The sequence below is a fragment of the Miscanthus floridulus genome, chromosome 7, assembly GCF_019320115.1.
Source record: "Miscanthus floridulus cultivar M001 chromosome 7, ASM1932011v1, whole genome shotgun sequence".
In the NCBI taxonomy this organism is placed as follows: Eukaryota; Viridiplantae; Streptophyta; class Magnoliopsida; order Poales; family Poaceae; genus Miscanthus; species Miscanthus floridulus.
Window position 1 is genome coordinate 21,213,669 of NC_089586.1, and position 23,145 is coordinate 21,236,813.

A 23,145-nucleotide genomic window follows, 5' to 3' on the forward strand; every position below is an offset into this window, starting at 1 on the left:
AACTCTTGGGAGGGAATCTGAAAATGGCAAGAGTGTCGTGTCGATGAGCATTCGTAAATGATCCTCAACAGAAACTGCATTTTCGTGAAAACGATAAGCAGATGATATAGATGGGGAAAGTGGTGTCAGATCTCATTTTACTATTGCTACTGCTATCCCAGTCAGTCATTGATTTGATTTGGTAGGTAATCAGGGTCTGTCAAGGGCGTTCGACGGGCACTCAATCAGTCATCTAAAGAAAGAAAGGCAGCCTGACCCAGTTTCAAGCGCATTACCAAATCACCATCCGACTTCCTATCAGCTGATGTAGGCACATATAGCACACAGTTCAGTGCACAACTGTACTATGGAGCACATTTAGATGATTTGACATAAATAAACCCTAAGGCTTGTTTAGTTCCTCCGCCTAAAGTTTACTCCATATCTCATCAAATGTTTAGACACATGCATAGAGTATTAAATATAGACTAAAAATAATTAATTGTACAGTTTACGACTAATTTGCGAGATGAATCTTTTAAGCCTAATTAGTCCATGAATCTTTTAAGCCTAATTAGTCCATGTTTTGACAACGTCGGCAATCCGGACTCCACTGCGAGCGCCTCCTCTCTCGGCACGCTCTGCGGCCTCTGCAACTGCGGCGGCTCTCGCTGTATCTGCATCTGGATACTTGCGCTTCCTGACTGTCAGCTTCTTGGTTGCCTTGCCTTTAGGTTTGCAGGCTGGCGAGGCGGGGTCTCGGATCCTCATCACCGGGACCACCTCCAACATTCTTCGTACGAGCCATCTGAAAGATCAGAGAAGAATCAACTGCCCCTGACAAAGAAACAATTGTCGCTGACACTTGAGGCTTGGCCTCGTTCCGTACTCGCGAGCTTGGCCCCGAGTTGACTGACAACTGTCACTAACACCTCAACGGAACCGGCTCGCTGCACGATGGAATAGAAAGGATATACAAATAAATACAATATATCTAAAGATGTGAAACTCTAGGAAGCAAGCAATTTAGATACGAAATTGAAACACGGGGCTTGCTACCTGACGAACCGGCGAAACAGCAAGAGGAGAAACGGATCGGGGGACATCGAATCGGCTAGGGTTGCTGGTCGGCGAGGATCGGCAATGCGATGCGGTGAATCGACGGCCGAGGGTAGCAGTAGCTAGGGCACTGGAACAGGGGCTCAACGACGGCGTTAGGGTTGCGCGACAGTGGGGAGCAGAGAGGCATGGGGAGGCGCTGCAGGCGGCGGCGCTGGTGAGGAGCACAGTGGCTCTGGCTCGACGTGGGGGACAGCTACAGACGGCGGCGCTGGAAGCTACGGGCGGCGAGTAGGGCGTAGCACCGAGCACGGACAGCGCGCAAGGCGCGGCGGCGATGCGCGGGCAGGGCGATGCGACGGCGTGGAAGGCAAGGGCGCAGTGACGCTCGGGAGCGTGAAGCACGGCGATGGAGGCGAGCTCTGGAGGTGGCGCGGGCAGGGCATGGCGATTGGAACGGCGATGTCAGCGCGGCGAGAGAGAGGATTAGGTCAAGGTACGGCGCGCACGTGAATTATATGAGGGTCCCCCAGTGGATCAGAAAAGGAAACAGAGAAGAGTCCTGAAACCACACGAAATATACTGACCGGACGCTCCGGTGGCAGCGACCAGATGCTACCACCCAGCGTCCGGTCGATTCCAGAGAGGTCCAATTCCTATGGAATCACGACCGGACACGTCCGGTGGACACCGACCGGACGCAGCCAGAGTCCGGTCACCTAGCCTTGATGTCTTCATGATCGATCGGACGCTGAAGCTCCTTCTGACCGGACGCTGGAAAACACGGTTTCAGTGTCTGGTCACTCCTGCTCGGCAGCTGTTCACCTCCTGTGAACTGACCGGACGCTGGACATCAAAGTCCGATGCAGCGTCCGGTCACTTTTTCTTCAGCGAATCTTCAAAGTCCTTCGCGCTGCCTGTTCCTAATCAAGTCCCAACTCAAATAAGATCCAAATAAACACCAATTGGGACTGATGTAAGTGACCTCTCTCAAACCCTCAAGTTTTTCAAAATATTTTGCCTTAGGCTATAATTCTTTTTAAGAAATTAGACAATAAGAGGGCAATTTGAAGACAAACGACAAACAACAATCATGCATATGCAATGCAATACGTGAAAGTAAATCTAGTTGCTTGTCAAGTTTGATCCAAGGTTAAGCTTCTTCACACGCTTTACGGCGGTTATCTTAACCATGTTAGACAAGCCCTATATGCATTATAAAGCATTAAACATGTTGTATATTACAATGCAATGCAAAGGACAACACAAGCTCAATTTTTAGTGAAGTTACTAAAGTCAAGCACATTGAGTTCATTCCGCAATCTACAAAATATTGCCTCATCTAGCGGTTTAGTGAAGATATCCGCCAATTGATCCTCGGTCCTTACACCTTCTAGTGATATATTATTTTTAGCAACATGATCTCTAAGAAAGTGATGGCGGATATCTATGTGCTTGGTGCGAGAGTGTTGAACCGGATTATTTGCAAATTTTACCGCACTTTCATTGTCGCACAAAGTGGTACTTTATCTAGAACTACACCATAGTCTAGCAAAGTTTGTTTCATGTAAAGTATTTGTGCACAACAAGCACCCACGGCAATGTATTCCGCTTCGGCGGTGGACAAAGCCACACTATTTTATTTCTTGGAGGACCAAGACACAAGTGATCTACCAAGCAAATGGCACCCTCCGGATGTGCTCTTTCTATCAACTTTGCAACCGGCATAATCCAAATCGAAATAGCCAACTAATTCAAATATAGCTCCTTTGGGATACCAAAGGCCAATGCTTGGTGTGTGCTTAAGAACCTAAGGATTCTTTTTACGGCAATTAAATGAGTTTCCTTAGGATTAGCTTGAAATCTAGCACACATACACACACTAAACATGATGTCGAGCCTAGATGCGGTCAAATATAACAAGCTACCAATCATATAACGATAGAGAGTTTGATCAACCGGGTTACCTCCCTCATCTAGGTTGAGATGTCCATTAGTTGGCATTAGAGTCTTAATTGGCTTACATTCATCCATCTTGAATCTCTTGAGAAGATCATTAGTATATTTCTCTTGAGAGATGAAAATCCCTTCTCTCATTTGCTTGACTTGAAAACCAAGAAAGAATATAAGCTCTCCAATCATTGACATCTCGATCTCCTTCGACATCAATTCACCAAATTCTTTGCATGAATCTTTATTTGATGATCCAAAGATGATATCATCAACATACACTTGACAAATGAAGATATACCCATCAAGCTTCTTGATAAATAGTGTTGTGTCGACCTTCCCAATGGTAAAACCCTTCTCAATGAGGAAGTCCCGAAGGCGCTCATACCAAGCTCTTGGGGCTTGCTTAAGCCCATATAGTGCCTTGGACAACCTATAAATATGATTAGGATATCAAGGGTCTTTAAACCCGGGAGGTTGATCAACATAGACTAGTTTATTAATAAAGCCATTTAAAAATGCACTTTTCACATCCATTTGATAAAGTTTTATTTCATGATGTGATGCATATGTAAGGAGGATACGAATGGCTTCTAATCTTACAACCGGGGCAAAGGTCTCTCCAAAATCCAAACCTTCAACTTAAGAGAACCCCTTTGCAACTAGTCTTGCCTTGTTTCTCACAACAACACCTTGATCATCTTGCTTGTTTCGGAACACCCACTTTGTTCCAATGACTCTTGCACCTTTTGGCCGCTCTTTAAGAGTCCAAACTTCATTGCGAGTGAAGTTGTTCAACTCTTCATGCATGTCATTTATCCAATCCAGATGTTGAAGAGCTTCTTCTACCTTAGTAGGCCCAAAGCAAGAGACAAAAGAGTGATGAGCAATAAATGAAGCAAGTTTTTGAGATCGAGTCATTACACCCTTTAATGGACTCCCTATGATGAGATCTTGTGGATGATCTTGAAGTAGAGGTGTATTTCTTCTATGGACCACTTGAGGGGGAGGTTATGGAGCATCAACATCTTGTGCTTGTACCACCATTTGTTCATGGGAGACATGAGTGTCTTCATTTTCTACTCTCCCATCCTTTTCACCATCTTATGGCATACTTGATGAAGAAGTTGGATCAATCACTTATACATCATCTTTAGGCTTGATGTCTCCAACCGGAATGTTCTTTATAGCCTCCCTCAATGGTTCATCACCTACACCATCAAGATTCTCATGTGCTCCTTAGGAGCCGTTAGATTCATCAAATTCCACATCATATGTTTCTTCAACCAAGCCGGTGGCATGATTAAATACTCTATATGTTTTGGACTTTGATGAGTAACCAACAAGAAAATCAATATCACAACGTCTTTGAAACTTCCCTAGGTGTTGCTGCTTCTTGTAGATGTAGCATTTGCAACCAAACACCCTAAAGAAGGAGACGTCCGGCTTCTTCCCATTGAGCAACTCATAAGATGTCTTGCCAAGAAACTTTTGAAGGAATAAGCGGTTTGATGCATAGCATGTGGTGTTGATTGCTTCCGCCCATAGAGCTTCGGGGGTGTTGTACTCATCAAGCATTGTTCTTGTAAGAGTGATCAATGTCCGGTTCTTCCTCTCAACTACACCATTTTGTTAAGGAGTATATGTTACGGAGACCTCATGTTTAATTCCAACTTCATCATAATAAGCTTCTATGTTTGTGTTGTCAAATTATTTCCTATTGTCACTTCTTATCTTCTTGAGCTTCACTTCAAATTCATTTTGTGCTCTCTTGGCAAACTTCTTGAAACAAGATGCAACTTTGGATTTGTCATGAAGGAAGAATACCCATGTATACCTTGAATAATCATCAACAATCACAAGACAATAAAGATTTTCTCCCAAACTCTTATATATTGTTGGTCCAAATAAATCCATGTGAAGAAGTTCTAGCACTCTTGTGGTTGACATGAAAGCTTTAGTTGGATGGGTATTTGTAACTTGCTTGTCGGCTTGACATGCACTACAAAGCTTGTCCTTCTTAAACTTCACATCCTTCAACCCTCTCACCAAATCATTCTTCATAAGCTTCTTGAGTGAGCTCATCCCAACATGAGCAAGTCTTCTATGCCATAGCCACCCAAGTGTTGTTTTGGTGAATAGGCATATCTTCAAGTTTGCATATTTGGAGGCGAAGTCCACTAGATATAGGTTGTTGTATCTAAATCCTTTAAATATCATATGATCATCATCTTTCTTGGATACAACAACCTCCTTCTCGGTAAACAAGCATTGAAAGCTAAGATCACACAATTGTCCAACGGATAGCAAGTTAAAACTCAATGAAGCAACATATAGCACATTGGAGACGGAATGACCATTTGATATTACCACTTTGCCCAATCCTTTAACCTTGCCCTTTGAGTTATCTCCAAATGTGATTCTTTCTTGCCCATCTACTTCTTCATCTAGTGAGATGAACATACGAGGATCACCGGTCATATGTTGTGTGCAACCACTATCAATAACCCAATGACTTCCACCGGTCTTGTAGTTCACCTACACACAAGAGATCAAGCTTTAGGAACCCAAACTTGTTGAGGACCCTTCACCTTCTCAACAAGTGACTTTGCAACCCAAATTTTCTTAGGCCTATTCTTGTTGGAAGGACCTAAGAACATCACTTTCATCTTTTCACTAGAATTCTTTCTAAGCATGTAGTGAGCATTGAAGGCAAAGGGTCTAGCATGCTTGGGCAAGGGTTGTGGTGGTGGAGTTTGACACTCATGAGCAAAGTGACCTTCTTGTCCACACTCAAAACATCTCTTTGGCTTTGGCTTTGGCTTTGATTGTTGCTGTTGAGCTTGAGCCTTCTTCTCTTTGTTTGCCATGTACCCAATGCCACTTCTATCCATCTTCATGGCGGTGTTCATTAGAAGCTCACTTTGAAGATACTTGCCTCTAATGAACTTGCTCAATCCAATCTTAAGATGCTCTTTTTCCAACTTGAGCTTCTTGTTCTCTTCCTTGAGTGCATCACTACTTTTATCTTCCTTGAGTGCAACATTGTTTCTCTCTTCCTTGAGTTTCTGGTTTTCTTCTTTTAGCTTCTCATTCTCAAGAATAAGTCACCATCATGATCAAGATTTTCTAGCATAATGGTGTTGTGGATTTTGAACTCTTCAAACTCTTTCTTTAGCTTTTCATTGTCATGCTTGAGCTTGACATACTCATCATAGTCATTGCACTCAATCACTTGCTTGCCTTTGCCACTAGATCCTTGCTCAATGCTCTCATCAATTAAATCATCACATGATGTAGCTATATCAATCTTAACAACATTGTTAGTAGCATCATGTGGCTCATTGGGTAAAAATTCTTGAGCAATAACAAGATTGTCATGATTAATCTTGAGAGTAGTATATTCATCTTTTAGCTTATTATGACTAGTGATGAGCTTTTTGTGCACCCACTCAAGTTTATCATGTTTATCTTTAAGCTTTTTTTTAGAAGATTTGAGCTCCTTGAGTTTGGATGACATAGCATCATTTGCTCCTCTAAGCTTAACACTAGCCTTTTCGGCTATCTCACATTTAGCTAAAAGAGAATCATTCTTAATCTCAAGCTTTTCATTTTTAGCTCTAGTTTTTATAATGATCTTAGTGTATTTCTTTAGCAATTTAGCAAGATCATCATAAGTAGGTGACTCATATTCATCATCATCGCTATCACTATCACTATCATCATTATGAGCATGATCACCACCACTACTATCATCATCATGAGATACCTTTCGTTCACCTTTGGCCATAAGGCATAGATGTGTAGAAGATGATGGCGGTGGTGGCGGTGAAGATGATGAGTCAATAGCAATGGCGGCCACCTTCTCGTTGTCACTATCATCATCGGATGATCCACTAGATGAATCAATGTCCGTGAGCCAATCACCGACAATGTAAGCCTTTCCACTCTTCTTCTTCTTGTGGAAGTTCTTCTTGCCATCTCTCTTTTTGTATGGCTTGTTCTTTTTCTTCTCATCATCCTCTTCATTGCTTGAGTCATCTTTCTTGCCCTTGTTCTTGTTCTTGAACTTGTCTTTCTTGGGCTTTGTGCATTGGTGAGCTAGATGACCAAGTTCTCCACAGTTGTAGCAATGCATTTCGGAGATTGGCTTCCTTCTAGAGCTAGTGAAGAACTTCTTCTTGCCATCAAACTTGATGTCACTCTTGTTGAGCTTCTTTAGCATCTTGACGATCTTCTTCACCATGAGAGCAAGACTTTCATCATCAACTTCATCATCACTTGAGCTCTCATACTCAAGTCTTGCCTTGCCCTTCTCTTGACTAGCTTTGAATGCTAAGTCCTTATCTTTCTTCTTGGTAGAGGATGAGACATCTTGTGGTGTGATGTGCATGTACATCTCATGAGCATTGATCTTTCCCAAGATTTGTGTCGGTGTAGCGGTGGAAAGATCACCTTGATGTAGCACGGTCACAATATGCCCATATTTGTCAATGGGGAGGACACTCAAGATCTTTCTTAGAACATCGGATGGTTGCATTTGAGTGAGTCCAAGCCCATTGACTTCCTCTACAAGAACATTCAAACGTGAATACATTTCATTAGCACATTCTTTAGAAAGCATTTCAAAACAGTTGAGCTTTGTCATGACAAGATGATAGCGTTCCTCACGCTCACTCTTAGTTCCCTCATGGAGCGCACAAACGTCCGACCATAGTGTGTGGGCGTCTTTGTGGTTCCTTACCCGATTGAACACATCTTTGCAAAGGCCTCTAAAGATGGTGTTTCGAGCCTTTGTATTCCACTTCTTGTAATTTACCTCATCGCCTTGTAGGTTAGTAGCATCCCGAGGTTTTGGGAAGCCTTGTGAGGCGGCTCTAAGTATACCAACATCTAGAGCCTCTAGATACGCCTCCATGTGAATTTTCTAATAAGGAAAGTCATCTTCCTCAAAGATAGGAGGAGGTCCATCCCCGTGAGACATCTTGCTCTAGGCGGTTAAGCCTAAATACGTGAGCACGAGGCTTTGATACCAATTGAAAGGATCAAGATGCCCAAGAGGGGGTGAATTGGACTGATTCTAAATTTCTTTGCAATAATTAAATCCTATGGTTAGCCCAATTAACCCCTTGTGCCTAGAAAGTGTTTCTAATTGTTCTACCACACAAAAGACTTGCAACTTAAGTTCCAATCCTAATCTATAATGGCAATTCTAAGAATGTAAAGACATAAATTGAATTGCTCAAAGTAAATAAAAAGGGAGAAACACGGCGATGTTTCGCCGAGGTATCGGAGAGTCACCACTCCCCACTAGTCCTCGTTGGAGCACCCGCGCAAGGGTGTGGCTCCCCCTTGATCCGCGCAAGGATCAAGTGCTCTCTATGGGTTGATTCTTCGACACTCCGTCGTGGTGAATCACCCACAACCGCTCACAATGTGAGTTGGGTCACCCACAAGCTCCGCCGGGTGATCACCAAACTCCTAATCACCACCAAGCCATCTAGGTGATGGCGATCACCAAGAGTAACAAGCACGAACTCTCACTTGACCACGACAAGCCTAATAAGAAGGTGGATGCACACTTTGCTACTCTTGATCTTCACTAATGAGGGCTTTCTTTGGGATTCTCAAATCTCAATCACCTCACAAGGACCTTGCTCTTCTTGGCACTCTCTAAGGTGTTTCTCAACTGTTAGAATGAGCAAAAGTACCTCCACACACGAGTGGAGGTTGTATTTATAACACCGGCTGAAAAACGAACCGTTATATGTCTCTGCGGGGTGACCGGACGCGCCGGTCATGTTGACCGGACGCACCGATCAGTATACCCTGAGCTCCAGTGGTTATGAGTTGACCGGACGCGTCCGGTCACGTTTCCCCCTCACTGGAACCTTAATGATGTCGACCGGACGCTGGACCCCTAGAGTCCGGTCACTTGCTGAGCAGCGTCCGATCAGTAGCTGAAACCTGATCAGCGTCCGGTCAGCATTGACCGGACGCGTCCGATCAAGATTCTCCCTCTTTGGGACCTTACTAGAGTCGACCGGACGCTGGCCCTCAGCGTCCGGTACCATGACCTCGCAGCGTCCGGTCACTTCCAGACACTTTCACCTTGGTCAAATGAACTGACCGGACCCTGAGCCAACGTCCGGTCACACCGGAGCCAGCGTTCGGTCAGTATTTGACCCTCCATTCACTTTCAACTCTCAAACATATGTGAATGAAGTTTGCTCCATTGGATCAAAGGGCTGTTGTGGAGCTATCTAGTGCTAGTTTTAACAAGTGTGCACCACACCTAACTCACTAGACTCACCTAGGTCAAGCTACCCGTTCATACCCCCCTTAATAGTACGGCCAAAGGAAAAATAAAGTCCTAAACTACTTTAAGTGCCTCTCCAACTCCAATCGACACTTAGAACTAGTTCATCCTTAACCTTGTCGTCCATCCTTTGAAAACCGAAACAATTTTCATCGTAGGGGCATGACAACCATGATTGCCCAATCGATCTCCATTACCATGACCTAACTCAATTGTTTCTGTAAAACACACGTTAGTCACAGTAATCAAGTATTGTCATTAATCACCGAAACCCAACTAGGGGCCTAGATGCTTTCAGAGGGCAACAACTACAACTGTGTTCTCTGTAATCACAATGTTGAGGAAACTGCTTTTCATCTCTTCTTCAGTTGCCCTTTCAGTCAGGCCTGCTGGCATCACTTGAATATGCACAGGAACTTCCAAAGTGATTTCTTCCAAATGATGATGCAGTCAAAACAACAATACTAGAATCCCTTCTTCATGGAGATCTTCATCATTGCTTCCTAGCACATATGGAAGCAGCGAAACAACTTTATTTTTGACAGAGGATGGCCTTCTTTCTCCTCCTGGAAATGCTCCTTCTTAGACGAGGCTAGACTGCAAGCTCTTAGGATGTCTGAGGACAAACGCTCCTCTTTACTCCTTTGTATAGATGCCTTTTCTTCATTTTCTGGTTGTCAAGTGGCTCTCCCAGCCTCTTGGGTGGTTTTTGTTGTGCTTGTTTCCCTGTACAATTCTTACCCTTTTATATTTATAAAATCTCACAGTGGGGGTTTCCCCTGCTGTATTTTACGATAAAAAACTTATGGTCATGGAACTCATAGGTGCATGATAAATGACAAATTAGTTGTAATATTTCATATCCCTTTATTTAAGGGACTTCAACTGAACTGAAAAGAATACAACAGCTGCCTAGAATGCCTGGGCGCTAGGTGGAATCTAACAGCCTGGCTAGCAACTAGCGGTTTTTGAAACATTGATTGTTAGTAGCGTAATCAAAAGAAGCTGTGCAGGAGTTGGTAGTTGCAACCCTCAACTGGTATGGAAGCTCTACTCCCAAGAGTTTTTCTTTTCTTTTCAGACCAAAAAAGGGGGAAATGTATGTACAAGCAGAAGGCTGTAACTCTATGCAAAAACATATGCTATTTATAGAAGAACATATGATACTCAAGATTTTAGAACATAAGTAGAGAAGCTATTGCAAATATTTATAATCCTATTTACCTTCACCTCCACGCGAGAAAGGTAAGGCCTGTGCTTTGCATCATGGGAGAATCGTACATTTCCACGTCTCTCACAAGATTTTATCCACTCCTTATATACATCCGGATGTTTCCACATTGCATCCATATCAGCCTCTGATACCTTGGAATCCCAATATATCTACTGTGCTTCTGACTCAAAAATCATGTCAAGTTATAAGCTGTTCTTTTTTAAGTGGGGTGCATCTCAGTCAAGAAAATATAGAAAATATAAATAGCAAAAAAGCAAAATCTAACCTGCGCTTGACAAATTTTCTAGGTCAGGAGTAAGCTCGTGGCAAATTTCTGGTTGTCTGCAAAAAAAAGTGAGAAACAATATTTCAACTGGGGCAAACTTCCAAAGGAAATGTATGAAAGTGCACAGATGAATTTGAGGTATAGGTTCAAACTTCAAAAAGAAAACATATCTTTATCTGCAAAAGAACAGCATCTGGACTTTAATTTGCTGTGTAGTTTCTATTGTGTTGACCTGAATGAATATGTAATGAGATGTAGGGAGTTTTATGGCCATAAAGGAAGATTTTAGATGGCATACAGTCCATGTAGAATGGAGGCTGATGTTCTGAATATGTTAGTAGTCACCATACAGTCATCGCAAAAACAGAAGTTGCTTCTTACAAAACTGCTTAGTTCATTAGATTAATACTTTAGCATGTCAGATGTACAGAAATGATCTTGATGTCTAGTTAGATAGCAGCATTAATGCTTAAGTGCAATTGTTTTTTATGAACTCAAATATTATAATAGTTTGAACTTGGACATGAATCCTACTGCACTCTTAATTCTTAAACCCTGTCAACCATGTCAGATTTTTGCTTAGGCCCCAGCTATGTTGGATGATCGAGGGATCTTCTCCCAGCTTGAGTTTACTAATCTCATAATAAATCAAGCTCTGTAAAACAGGTACTCCTCCTCCACATGCCACAAGTGCTAAGAGAAATAAATTTAGGTAAGGAACATTACTGAAAACCATAAGTGAGTTAGATACGTGATATAGAACTAAAGTATTAAGAAAGAAACCTCATAGACAACAAGTTCTCTTTCACATAAAGATAACGCTGGAAGATAGGGGAAGTTGATTTGTGAGCAGCCTTCTTTTTGCCACCCTTATATGCTCTAACAACAAATTCTTCAGTTCTTTGTCTGCAGCATTTTGTAATATAATTGTTTATTAACTGCTGAAATATCAGAGATGATAATATCAGTAAAACATACAGTGCCAAGTAAAAATGCATACTTGTCATCACAAGAGAAGAGCCATTTTGCATAAGCAGCTCCAAAGTAGACATTTACAAGAGGCCAGTACAGAAAATTAGTATTATCTTCGATGTCATAACTCTTGTAACCTAGTTCCCTTGAAAACATGGAAAATGATAAATGTAGCTTCAGAACATAGAAGACAAAGATAGTTGCTAAATTGTGCTAATAAGGTTTCATGATTACCTTCCAAGCCATTGAGCAACTTCAGGTGCCACCTGCATTATGCCAACTTTGGTTTCTTTAGTCTTACGATCATAAGTATCTACAAAGAGTCCCCTTCCACTTGCAATTTCAGCAAGTGCACTTCTCATATACTGCACAAGAAGCAAGACCATACTCAGCAAGTCCACAATGATACCTACCGATAACAAGATTGGTGAACATATCACCACTTCAGTCCCAAGCAAGTTGGGGTAGGCTAGAGTTGAAACCCACCAAGAGCCCCAAGTCACGGTTTAGGCACTTCAATATCTGCTTTCTAAGTACTCCTATTCAAACATATATCTCTAGGTATATCCCAAGCTTTTAAATATCTTTTTTATTGCCTCCCTCATGTCAATTTCGGTCTTTCTCTACCTCTCCTCATATTATTAGCTTGGCTTAGAACTCCACAATGCATTGATGCCTCTGGAGGTCTCCTTTGGACATGGCCAAAATACCTCAACCGATGTTGGATAAGCTTTTCTTCAATTGGTGCTACCTCTACGTGATGATGTATATCATCATTTCGAACTCGGTCCATTCTTGTGTGACCGCAAATCCATCGCAACATACGCATTTCTGCAACACTCGGTTGTTGAACATGTCGAATCTTTGTAGGCCAATATTCTGCTCCATACAACATAGCCGGTATAATCGACGTTCTATAGAACTTGCCTTTTAGCTTTTGTGGTACCCTCTTGTCACAGAGAATGTGAGAAGCTTGTCGCTACTTGATCCACCCTGCTTTGATTCTATGGCTAACGTCTGCATCAATATCTCCATCCCTCTGTAGCATTGATCCCAGATATCGAAAGGTATCCTTCTTAGGCACTACTTGATCTTCCAAACTCACATCTCCCTCCTCCTGTACAACTCCACCAAAGTCGCATCTCATGTATTCGGTTTTAGTTCTGCTCAATCTAAAACCTTTAGACTCAAGGGTCTGCCGCCATAACTCTAGTTTTCTATTTACTCCCGCCTGGCTTTCGTCCACTAACACTACATCATCAGCGAACAACATACACCAAGGGATATTCCCTTGTATGTTCCTGGTAACCTCATCCATTACCAAGGCGAAGAGATACGGGTTTAAGGCTGACCCTTGATGAAGTCCAATTTTAATCGGGAAGTAATATGTGGTACCATCATTTATTCGAACACTAGTCACAACATTATTGTACATGTCCTTAATGAGGGTCACGTAGTTTGATGGGACTTTATGTTTGTCCAAAGACCACCACATAATATTTCTTGGTATCTTGTCATAAGCCTTCTCCAAGTCAATGAAAAGCAAGTGGAGGTCCTTCTTCTACTCTCTAAATCTCTCCTTAACATGTCTTATTAAGAAGATTGCTTCTGTGGTTGACCTTCCAGACATGAAACTAAATTGATTTGTTGATATCTGCGTCGTTCCTCGCAGGCACTGCTCGATGACTCTCTCCCATAACTTCATAGTGTGGCGCATCAACTTAATTCTCTGATAATTAGTACAACTTTGGATATCTCACTTGTTCTTGTAGATTGGTACCAATATGCTTCTTTTACACTCATCAGGCATCTTGTTCGATCGAAAGATATTGTTGAACATCTTAGTTAGCCATACTATAGCTATATCCCCGAGACATCTCAACACCTTGATTGGGATATCATTAGGGCCCATCGCTTTGCCCCCTTTCAACCTTTTGAAGGCTTCCCTGACCTTCGATTCTTGAATCCTCCACACAAAACGCCTGTTAGTGTCATCAAATGAGTTGTCCAGCTGAACGGTGGTGTTCTCGTTCTCACCATTGAACAATTTATTAAAATACTCTTGCCATCTATGTCTGGTCTTATCCTCCTTCACCAAGAGTTGCTCTCTCTCATCCTTTATGCACTTGACTTGGTTGAAGTCCCTTGTCTTCCTATCGCGAGCCCTAGTCATCCTATAAATATCCTTCTCTCCTTCCTTCATACTCAAACGTCGGTAAAGGTCCTCATAGGCCCGCTCCTTTGCCTCACTCACCGCTCGTTTTGCAGTCTTCTTTGCCACCTTGTACTTCTCTATGTTGTTTGCACACCTGTCATGATACAAGCGCTTATAGTACTCCTTCTTTTCCTTAGTAGCCTTTGCACATCTTCATTCCACCACCAAGTGTCTTTCGAGTCGCATCCGCTCTCTTTGGTCACTTCAAGCACCTCTGAAGCAACCTTCCGAACGCATGTTGCCATCTTCTCCCACATGTTGTTTGCATCGCCTTCATCATTCCAAGGGCCCTCTCCAATGACCTTTTCCTTAAAGACCTTTGATGCCTCCCCTTCTAACTTCCACCACTTCGTTCTAGCAACCCTATCTTGTTTGTTCCCACGAGCTTGCACCTAAAAGCGGAAGTCAGCCACCACCAGCTTGTGTTGAGTGACCACACATTCTTCAGGTATCACCTTACGGTCCACGCATGTTTGTTTATCCCTCCTTGTAAGGACAAAGTCGATTTGACTAGAGTACTGGCTGCTACTAAAGGTCACTAAATGGGACTGCCTCTTACGGAAGAAAGTGTTAGCTATCACCAGATCAAAAGCTATGGCGAAGTCTAAGACTTCCTCTCCCTTCTGGTTCCTACTACCATATCCGAAACTTCCATAAACCGCCTCGAAACCTGCACTTGATGTACCTACATGTCCATTAAGATCACCTCCTAAAAGAGCTTCTCGCTATTAGGGACAGCTCTAATCAAGCGATCTAAGTCTTCCCAGAAAAGCCACTTAGCACTCTCATTATGGCCTACTTGGGGGCCTACGCACTAATTACGTTTAAGACCATATCACTAATGACAAGTTTAACTAAGATGATCCTATCTCCTTGCCTTCTCACGTCCACCACACCATCCTTGAGGCTCTTATCAATCAAAACTCCTACTCTATTTTTATTTGAAGTTGTCCATGTGTACCAGAGCTTGAAGCCGGTATTGTCCACCTCCTTCGCCTTCTGCCCCTTCCATTTAGTCTCTTAGACGCATAAGATATTTACACGCCTCCTAACTATCACCACTTTGCTTCACATTATTTGTTTAGTATTATCTTCAGACTCTAGAGAACCATCACAGCATCATGACAATAAGTTAACATGAAGTTGTACTCACTGTTGGACGTGAGACTACAGAGAAAAAAGGGAAGTGCAACTACTTGTTGAACATAAAGAAATAGAACTAATACTGCATACCGGGTCTAGCTGAGATTTGAAATGTCTATGAACGGTAATTGCCGCCACTGCCTGAAAGAATCAATGGATGCACAAAAGAATCAATTCAAAGCCACAGCTGCATAAACAACAGACAGAACTTAGAATATAGAAGAACCTTTACTGTCTATTTTCATAGCTTAGTGCCTTAGCAAACTTAATTCAAGTAGATTTGCACTAAATACTCCTAACTAGTGATTTAATCGGTAACCACTTTGTTAAATATAGCAAAGAGTTAAATGCACCGACGGCCCTCGAACTTGTAAGGGTGTGTCACTTAGGTCCACGAACTCGAAAATACACTTTTAGGTCCCTAAATTTGTCAAATGGTGCACCGCAGGTCCATATAATACACGTAGGCACTTCTAGCTGACGTGGTATGACAGCGTGACATGTGTTTTTATATTTAACCCCTCTAATTTTCTCTTCCTCTCACATCTTAGCCCATGACCAACACGGCGTGGTTCAGAGACGTCCCGCAGGCCCTTGAACCCTAGACGGCGCTGCTGCCGGCGTTGATGCGGACGGACACCGGCTACCCGAGCACCCCCTGCTCCATCATCAGGGCGACCTCGTCAGCGCACAACCCACAAAAAAATATTGGCAGCCAGCACGACGTGGTACGGGCTGTCCGCGGCCCACCCCGCTTGCATCTCTCGGTCATGTCCCAGTCCCACGGCGAGCTTCCAGCGGTAGGAAAGCGCGCTGTCATGCTTGGCGAGCTCGCGTCATCAGTCAATGGACACACATCTTAGGACCTTGGGCATGTGCGACATGCTTGTCAACATTCGTGGAGCTGAGTTCCGCGCGCGATGCCAATCCTCTTGGAGGTCCTCGTCGAAGCTGACTGGGCCACGAGCGAGAAGGCGCTAGCCACGCTCGACAGCGTCCTATGTGCCGACGCTGGCCTCGTGGCCGCACGCGCACTCATTGGTTGTGCAGGTGCTCGTCGAGCAACGCTTCACCTGTACGCTCGGCATGGCCACGACTTTCGTCGTCTTAGCGATCTAGCGCCTCTATGGTGTGGACGCCTCCGGCGCTGCCGCTCGCCACAGTGTCTGCAAGAACAGTGTCAGACAACACGAACCTGCTGGGCTCCATGCCTCCAGCGATCAGGCCATGCTGTACCAGCTGCACGCACTGTCCAGGAGCAGGAGCACTCGTGCAGAGAGTGCTCCATCATCAGCGCGGCCTTGTCATCCTAGTTGCCCACTTGCCCTGGTACTTGTCGTCGATCTTCACCACCGGCAGTGCAAGTGCATGCACAATCACGAAGAACAGCGCAAACAACGCAGTGCTTGATGCATGGATGCACGCATGCGAATCTGCATGACTCCTGCCTGGCAACGTAGCTAGGGTAGTTCGGAGCCTTGCCGCACTAGTCTACGATTAACACCTGGTTGATGGTGTATTCGAACGCGTCTTTGAATGACTCATTCACACATGCGGAGAGCACGCCCCTGGCGGGACAGGCGGCTGTTTATTGGACCTGGACGTGCTGCCACTGGCGAGGCTACCGGCGACGTCCTGCTGGTCGTCGACTTCGGGCAAGGTGCCGGTGAACTCGTCCACAGTCAAGTCGAAGAACTTGTTGAGGCCGAGCTTTGCTTGCACGCCACAGCAGCGCCCAGTGTCTTCACTAGGCCTGCGGGACGTCTTTGAACCACGCCGTGCTGGTCATGGGCTATGACGTGACAAGAAGAGAAAATTAGAGGGGTTAAATGTAAAAACACATGACACGCTGTCTTGCCATGTCAACTAGAAATGCCTACGTGTATTATATGGACCTGCAATCCACCACTTCACAAGTTTAAGGACCCAAAAGTGTATTTTCCGAGTTCGTGGACCTATGTGACACACCCTTATAAGTTCGAGGGCCGCTGGTGCATTTAACTCTATAGCAAAATACTACAATATGGCTGGCAACTCAATTTACAGTGTTGATAGTTTCTTTACGTTCGGCAAACTTGAGTGAAATTTCGGTGGCTGATACAGATAGCCTTCTTGAGGAATTTTGAGTGCCATTACACAATTACAATTATTGGTTTTGGTCAAATGAACCAAGTAACAAACAGATACAGACTTGAAATGTTGAAAAGGCGGAATAACATGTTGGAAAGTGGTCATTTATTTAGCAGGTTTCAGTGTGATTTCATTATTCTAGAGCTACTCACCATCATTTCAGTTTGTGTAAGATATGCCTCACCATCAGGGTCCCGTGATAGATGAACCTTCTGTCCTTGCTCTTCCCCAGCATCATTCCACTCTTTACTTACAATAGGATCCTGCTACATTAATTTCATATCCTCTGGATCCAAGCAATCGTCCCAGTATTTGAAGCTTATAGCCATTTTGTACTTATCAGTAGTTCTTTGTTTTCTTCGCTGTTGGGAAGAAAAACAGAAAAGACAATGAAATTTAGATGAGATATGGTCCTACTTTATTATTTAGGAAAAGTGAAACAGCAAAACCCCATGCCCCAATCTGCATTATGTCCTGGACTTACATATAAGGTGAAAAAGGGTTTTACATGTTCAGCAGGAAACTATTGATGTCAAGTTGTACATATAAAGAATATCCAATCATTTCATCAACAGATATCCAGCGCAATCACGTTTCTCCAGAAAAAAAACATGCATTCACTTGCAGATGAAAACACTCGTTGGTATCATCCGACAAACATATATAAACATAACATGATACCGATCAATTGACAGTTAGGAAAACCAGAGATACAGGAGGAACACAAATGACACCGAAATTTCAACTCACCCTTATGGAACAAAAACATGCAGAATTAGCGAGGCACGCAGAAACCTGAACAATTAGAGGGAGCGGGGCTACACGCTAAATTTGGCCTACCTATGCAGAGACAATGCTAGCTATGGTAAACTGGTCAGCCTCCTCAATTTGAATTGGTGTCCTACTAGGCCAAAACAAAATGGCTCGATATGCACATGACACCTCGTAATCAATGACTCAGACCACAACAGAACATTCATCACCAAACCTTCGCGACATCGACAAACGCACAAACAAAAAAGACTATCCTGTTCGCTCGCTCGTAAACGATCGTAAATTTCCAGCCGAGAACCGTGTTTTTCTCTCACACCAAACCACCCAGCAGTAAATAATCCACGATACGATACGGCCTCCCGAACAGGCTGATAGTATCATACCCACCACACCTTACGTCACGCGCACGCCGCCGAACAGTAAGACCACCAGAACATCAGCGGCAAGCCAAACATTGGCACCACCAAACAGAAGCAACGCGCAGGCGGCAAGCATCCCCCGTGCGGCAGCGCACCTCGCGATTCTAATCTAACCACAAAAATCTATACACCAACTAACACCCACCACCACCACGAAGACACGCACAAAAATGGGGGGATTGGAACAAAACAAGCACCTCGCGCCCTCTCTCGCTAGATCGACGAAGCTAACGGAAAATGGAAATAAAATCGAGGCGACGTCGCGAATCGAGCTCACCGGTGCGCAGGCGCGCGGGGTCGGGATGCGATTGGGGAGCCCCCGCCTCGGGTGCCTTGAGGAGCTCGGATTCGACGGGAATTTGGGAGGCGCGACGGTTTGGTGGGACGGGGAATCGCCGACCGAATCGGGGGAGGGAGCCGGGTAGGGAGGTAGAGAGAGGCGCGTGAATGAATTGGAAGAAGAGGGGCAGGGATGGGTGGCGAGCAGGACGCGGGGACACTTGGCGGGAAGGAGCGATTCAGCGCACTGCTGGTGGGTGCCTCTGTCTTTCTGATCGGCGCAACCGCCTGCCTTCGGAGGGAAGCCATCTGATCGCTCCAGTGACCAGTGAATAGTGATGACAGCACCAGCTGTCACGTCCAAGCGACGTTGGATCCTCCACAGCTGAAACATCAACAAAAGCGTGGCGCTGCGGTGCTCCGTGCTGGTGCTTAAAGCATTGGCGGTGCGCCAGACTTGCACGACGCCTGCGCTGCACAAAACCGTCATGCCCTTCGCATGTGCAGCCTAGCTTGCTTTGTAGTTTGGCGACATAGGCCTTGTTTAGATCGAAAGTTTTTTCAACCTGATAAATAGTACCATTTTCGTTTTATTTGGCAAATATTGTCCAATCGTGGATCAACTAGGCTCAAAAGATTCATCTCGTGATTTTCAACTAAACTGTGTAATTAGTTATTTTTTTTACATATATTTAATACTCCATGCAAGCGTCCAAAAATTGATGTGATGGAGGGAGAGTGAAAAAACTTGGAATTTTGATGGAAACTAAACAAGGCCATAGGCCACGTTTAGATTGAAAGTTTTTTCAACCTGATGAATAGTACCACTTTCGTCTTATTTGATAAATATTGTCCAATCGTGGACCAACTAGGCTCAAAAGATTCATCTCGTGATTTCCAACTAAACTGTGTAATTAGTTATTTTTTTTACCTACATTTAATACTCCATGCAAACAGCTAAAAATTGATGTGATAGAAAAAGAGTGAAAAAACTGAAATTTTGAAGGGAACTAAACAAGGCCATATACGGGATGTTGTTCGTTGGAGGCTGCAATGATAGATCAGCCTGCTGCGATTTTTTGGGGATGTGTAATATGACATGATCACTTTATCAGTTCCCTAATCTAGATTCGGGAGTCGCGGTTTCAAAATATCGTGAAACAATGCCTGCGCGGCTGGCTTTTTTTCAGCGCTGCAGCAGGCCCTTGCTCGCGGCGGCTGCAGCTTATCGCAGCTACAGTACGTAGTAGTTGTTTCCTCGCAGCCGCAACCTGAAGTAGCTGCAGCGAGCAAGTTGAGTGTTCCAATCCAAACATCTCGTACTGGATCAAAATCTAGCATTGCCTAAAACTAGTCATGGCCAAATCTTGACTTGGCATATGGGAACATGAAGTAAACAGACCCATTAATTTGCCCACATGAACCGCTGATGGCGCCTTATGATACGTTGTGTCCAACGAAACCGTTGAGTGCGATGGGTTAGATGAGACAACCAGCCTGTTCGCTTGTTGGTTTCAGCCAGCCCAAACCAGCCAGCCAATAGTATTTTTCTCTCACAACAAACCAGCACCAGTCAGCCCAAATCAGCCCAGAAACCAACCACGAACAGGCCGAACAAGGTAAAAAGCGAGACCTTGCAACATCTTTCGGTTTTTTTTTTGGTTATATAAATATAGTATGTTGCTGCATCTGTCTAGCCCTTGGCGCTTGTTGGGCAAACTCAAAATCAGAAACATTGGGTAGTAGAGTAAGCAGTGAGGAAAGCTACTCTGCCCCCATCAATTCGAACTGACGATGACTGAAACCTGACGAGCATTTCTTTGGTCGGTGGCTCGGTGCATTGTTCAGAAATTTTCATTCCTGGAAAGGCACGTTTCGACGTCACTGAAGCCCGTCGCAGAATGCGCCGGAGGGCCGGACGGAGGTTTCTAGGCCCTTTTCGGCCCATTTCCGAAGCCGCACGGCTCTGATTGGGCTGTGATGGCGAAAATTAGCTTGCTCCCATCTTCGATGAAGACAATCCTGTTGCTAATTATTATTATTATTGCCCTGTCCTGGTGGCTCATAGTCTGGATCGACCGATCGAGCGGCATATGTGGAGCACTTGTCGGTCCCGTTTGCTTCTTTTATAATCCGTCTTTTTCAGCTTGTTTTTTTAGCTGAAACAGTGTTTTTCTCTTACACCAAATCAGCTGGAATGATGTTTTAGCTTGTTTTTTCAGCGAAGTGAACGAAACCTTCTGGTAGAGAACGAGTGGGAATCGAATCTGCCTTTCGTGTCCTGTTTTCTGAAGAACAATGGCGACCGATGGTGCTAATGCTTGCCTTATTTTTTAGCTATATATATGTTGTGATGTCTAGCATGGATGGAAAAGGAAATGCTATGCGTGGGCAACCAACCACGAATTTGTTCTGCACTAAAGTTGCCTGTCTGCTTCCGTTCGTTGAAGGTGACCTTCGGTTGCACGTTATGCTTCCAAAGTGCTAAATTCGCATTCCAACTTAGAGGGTGAATAACCAACAACAACAAGTATCTTTTTTTTTCTGAAGAGTACTGCTTTAGTACCTTGATCACACTATATTACTCCACTAGTCTACAATTCTTGACGTTTTAGATTATCTATAAAAAATGTAACTTTGGCTATTTCAGTTACAATGTATAAAAAAATCAAAGAATATACAATTTTATTAAAGCAAATTTTGAGAGCTGCGCTACCTCAAGTTGAGTTATTAATAGTCAAAGTTACAGTTAAACATATTGTCTCAGTGTCTTCAAAGTAAATATCTTTGTGTGAATGAAACAACAAAAAAAATGTGGAACTACACAGAGTATTACATACTACCTCAAGTCAAACATATGACTTTGTGGCAAAATAAATTAGTTTATTTTGGTCTCGTATGGCATAGCTCCAGAGTCTTTCATCTAAAGTTGGCAAATGATTGAATTGATTCGTTTTGTTCATATACTTCCTCTATCCTAAAAGGAATATAAATCTCATTTCCTTATGACTCAAACAATTCTAGGTCTACCGAAAATAAACATCAACATTTATATCTTTAAATAAGTTTATTATGAAAATATATCCCATAATTAATTTAGTGATACTCATCACACATCGTAAATTTAAGTAATTTTATTTATATTTGTTGTGATTGGCTTCTCAGAAAGCGAGAATTCTGTTCTTTTGCACTGAGGGAGTACTTTATATTAGATATAAATATAAAATCTTTAAAAACTTTAGTTTAACGGAAACGCTCTAACCCGAGCGTCTAACATCCGAACGCTACACCGACTCTCTGCGTCACCCGCGCCGCCCCACCCGTACTCTGCGCCGCCGCCGCCGGCCCCACCTGGCCCTCTGTGCGCCGCCGCCTAGCTCCGCGTTGCCGACAAGCTCACTGATGACCTCCATGCGCCACCCACCCGCCCTCTACGCGCACCGCCAGCGAGCACACAGGTGACCTCCATGCGCCGACGAGCCTCCATTTGTGAAGCAACAAGAAGATGTTTACGCTGAAAGAGCATGTTGCAACGTATATTTCAAGTGTTCAAGGTGTTTCAGAGGTTTGTTGCAAGTGTTTTATATCGATATGGCAAAAGTATATCGGGGTGTTGCAAAAATAGATCGGGATATTGCACATGTTGCAATAACAAAATGCGCATGTTGCAAGCCTATGTCTCAAGTGTTTCAAACGTATGTTGCAAATGTTTTATCTGAATGTTTCAAAAATAGATCTTGGTGTGTTACATATGTTGCAATGGCTATACACTCATATTTCAAGCGCATGTTTCAAGTGTTTCATCTATTTCAGACATATGTTGCAAATGTTTCATCTGGATGTTTCAAAAGCAGATCTGGTGTTGCACATGTTGCCATGGTTATACACGTATGAAAGTGCAATCAAGCCCTAATTGTGGGTTTTGGTGATAATGACCATGCAATTAGAGAACTAATAAGATTTATCGAGATGACAAGCAGAGAATCTATATTCGAAGATGTTACATGAAATGGAGGAGCCCCCAGTTACAAATGTTGATGGCTACAAACTCAAAGGAGATTTAAATTCTTTTATATTTTGAATTTGAGTATAAGAAAAGCCATACTATAAGGGGGCACAATGGTTAAGCTAACATGTGCTACCAAGTGCTTAATCTTACACATACATCCTCAGTTACTCAGCCATGACGGCCAATACTTCACTCTTACCCTTGCTGTCTTACCTGGTACGGTAGTGCCGCACCTGGAGAGAGGCACTGTCGCAGTGCGCCACTACCGTACTTGAGCCGCGGCACTGCCATGACTTAAGTGATCGTTGGGGCTAGGGGTACTTATACCTTTCCCCTTCCTCCCCAATGTCTCTCTTCTCTTTCCCACTCATTCAGCTCGTCCAAGAACAGAAGAGTGT

General features: G+C 43.7%; 1 protein-coding gene across 6 annotated transcripts; it reads right to left on the minus strand.

Moving 5' to 3' along the window:
- Positions 1-365: 365 nt before the first annotated feature.
- Positions 366-18,974, minus strand: LOC136466694 (uncharacterized). Of its 6 annotated transcripts, XM_066465187.1 has the most exons (11): positions 18,737-18,974; positions 17,451-17,628; positions 15,227-15,277; positions 12,013-12,143; positions 11,807-11,923; positions 11,590-11,712; positions 10,807-10,862; positions 10,532-10,701; positions 6,758-7,557; positions 1,039-1,961; positions 366-929 (listed from the first exon to the last, which is right to left on the minus strand). In XM_066465187.1, the coding sequence occupies exons 2-8, from the start codon at positions 17,502-17,504 to the stop codon at positions 10,691-10,693; spliced, it is 543 nt and encodes a 180-aa protein (XP_066321284.1). In that variant the 5' UTR covers positions 17,505-17,628; positions 18,737-18,974; the 3' UTR covers positions 366-929; positions 1,039-1,961; positions 6,758-7,557; positions 10,532-10,690. The 6 variants fall into 6 exon arrangements, 5 of the variants coding, with proteins under 5 accessions (XP_066321284.1, XP_066321285.1, XP_066321287.1 ...); XM_066465188.1 differs by lacking the exon at positions 18,737-18,974 and having other exon boundaries at positions 17,419-17,593; XM_066465190.1 differs by lacking the exons at positions 15,227-15,277; positions 18,737-18,974 and having other exon boundaries at positions 17,419-17,593.
- Between the last annotated feature and the right edge of the window lie 4,171 nt (positions 18,975-23,145).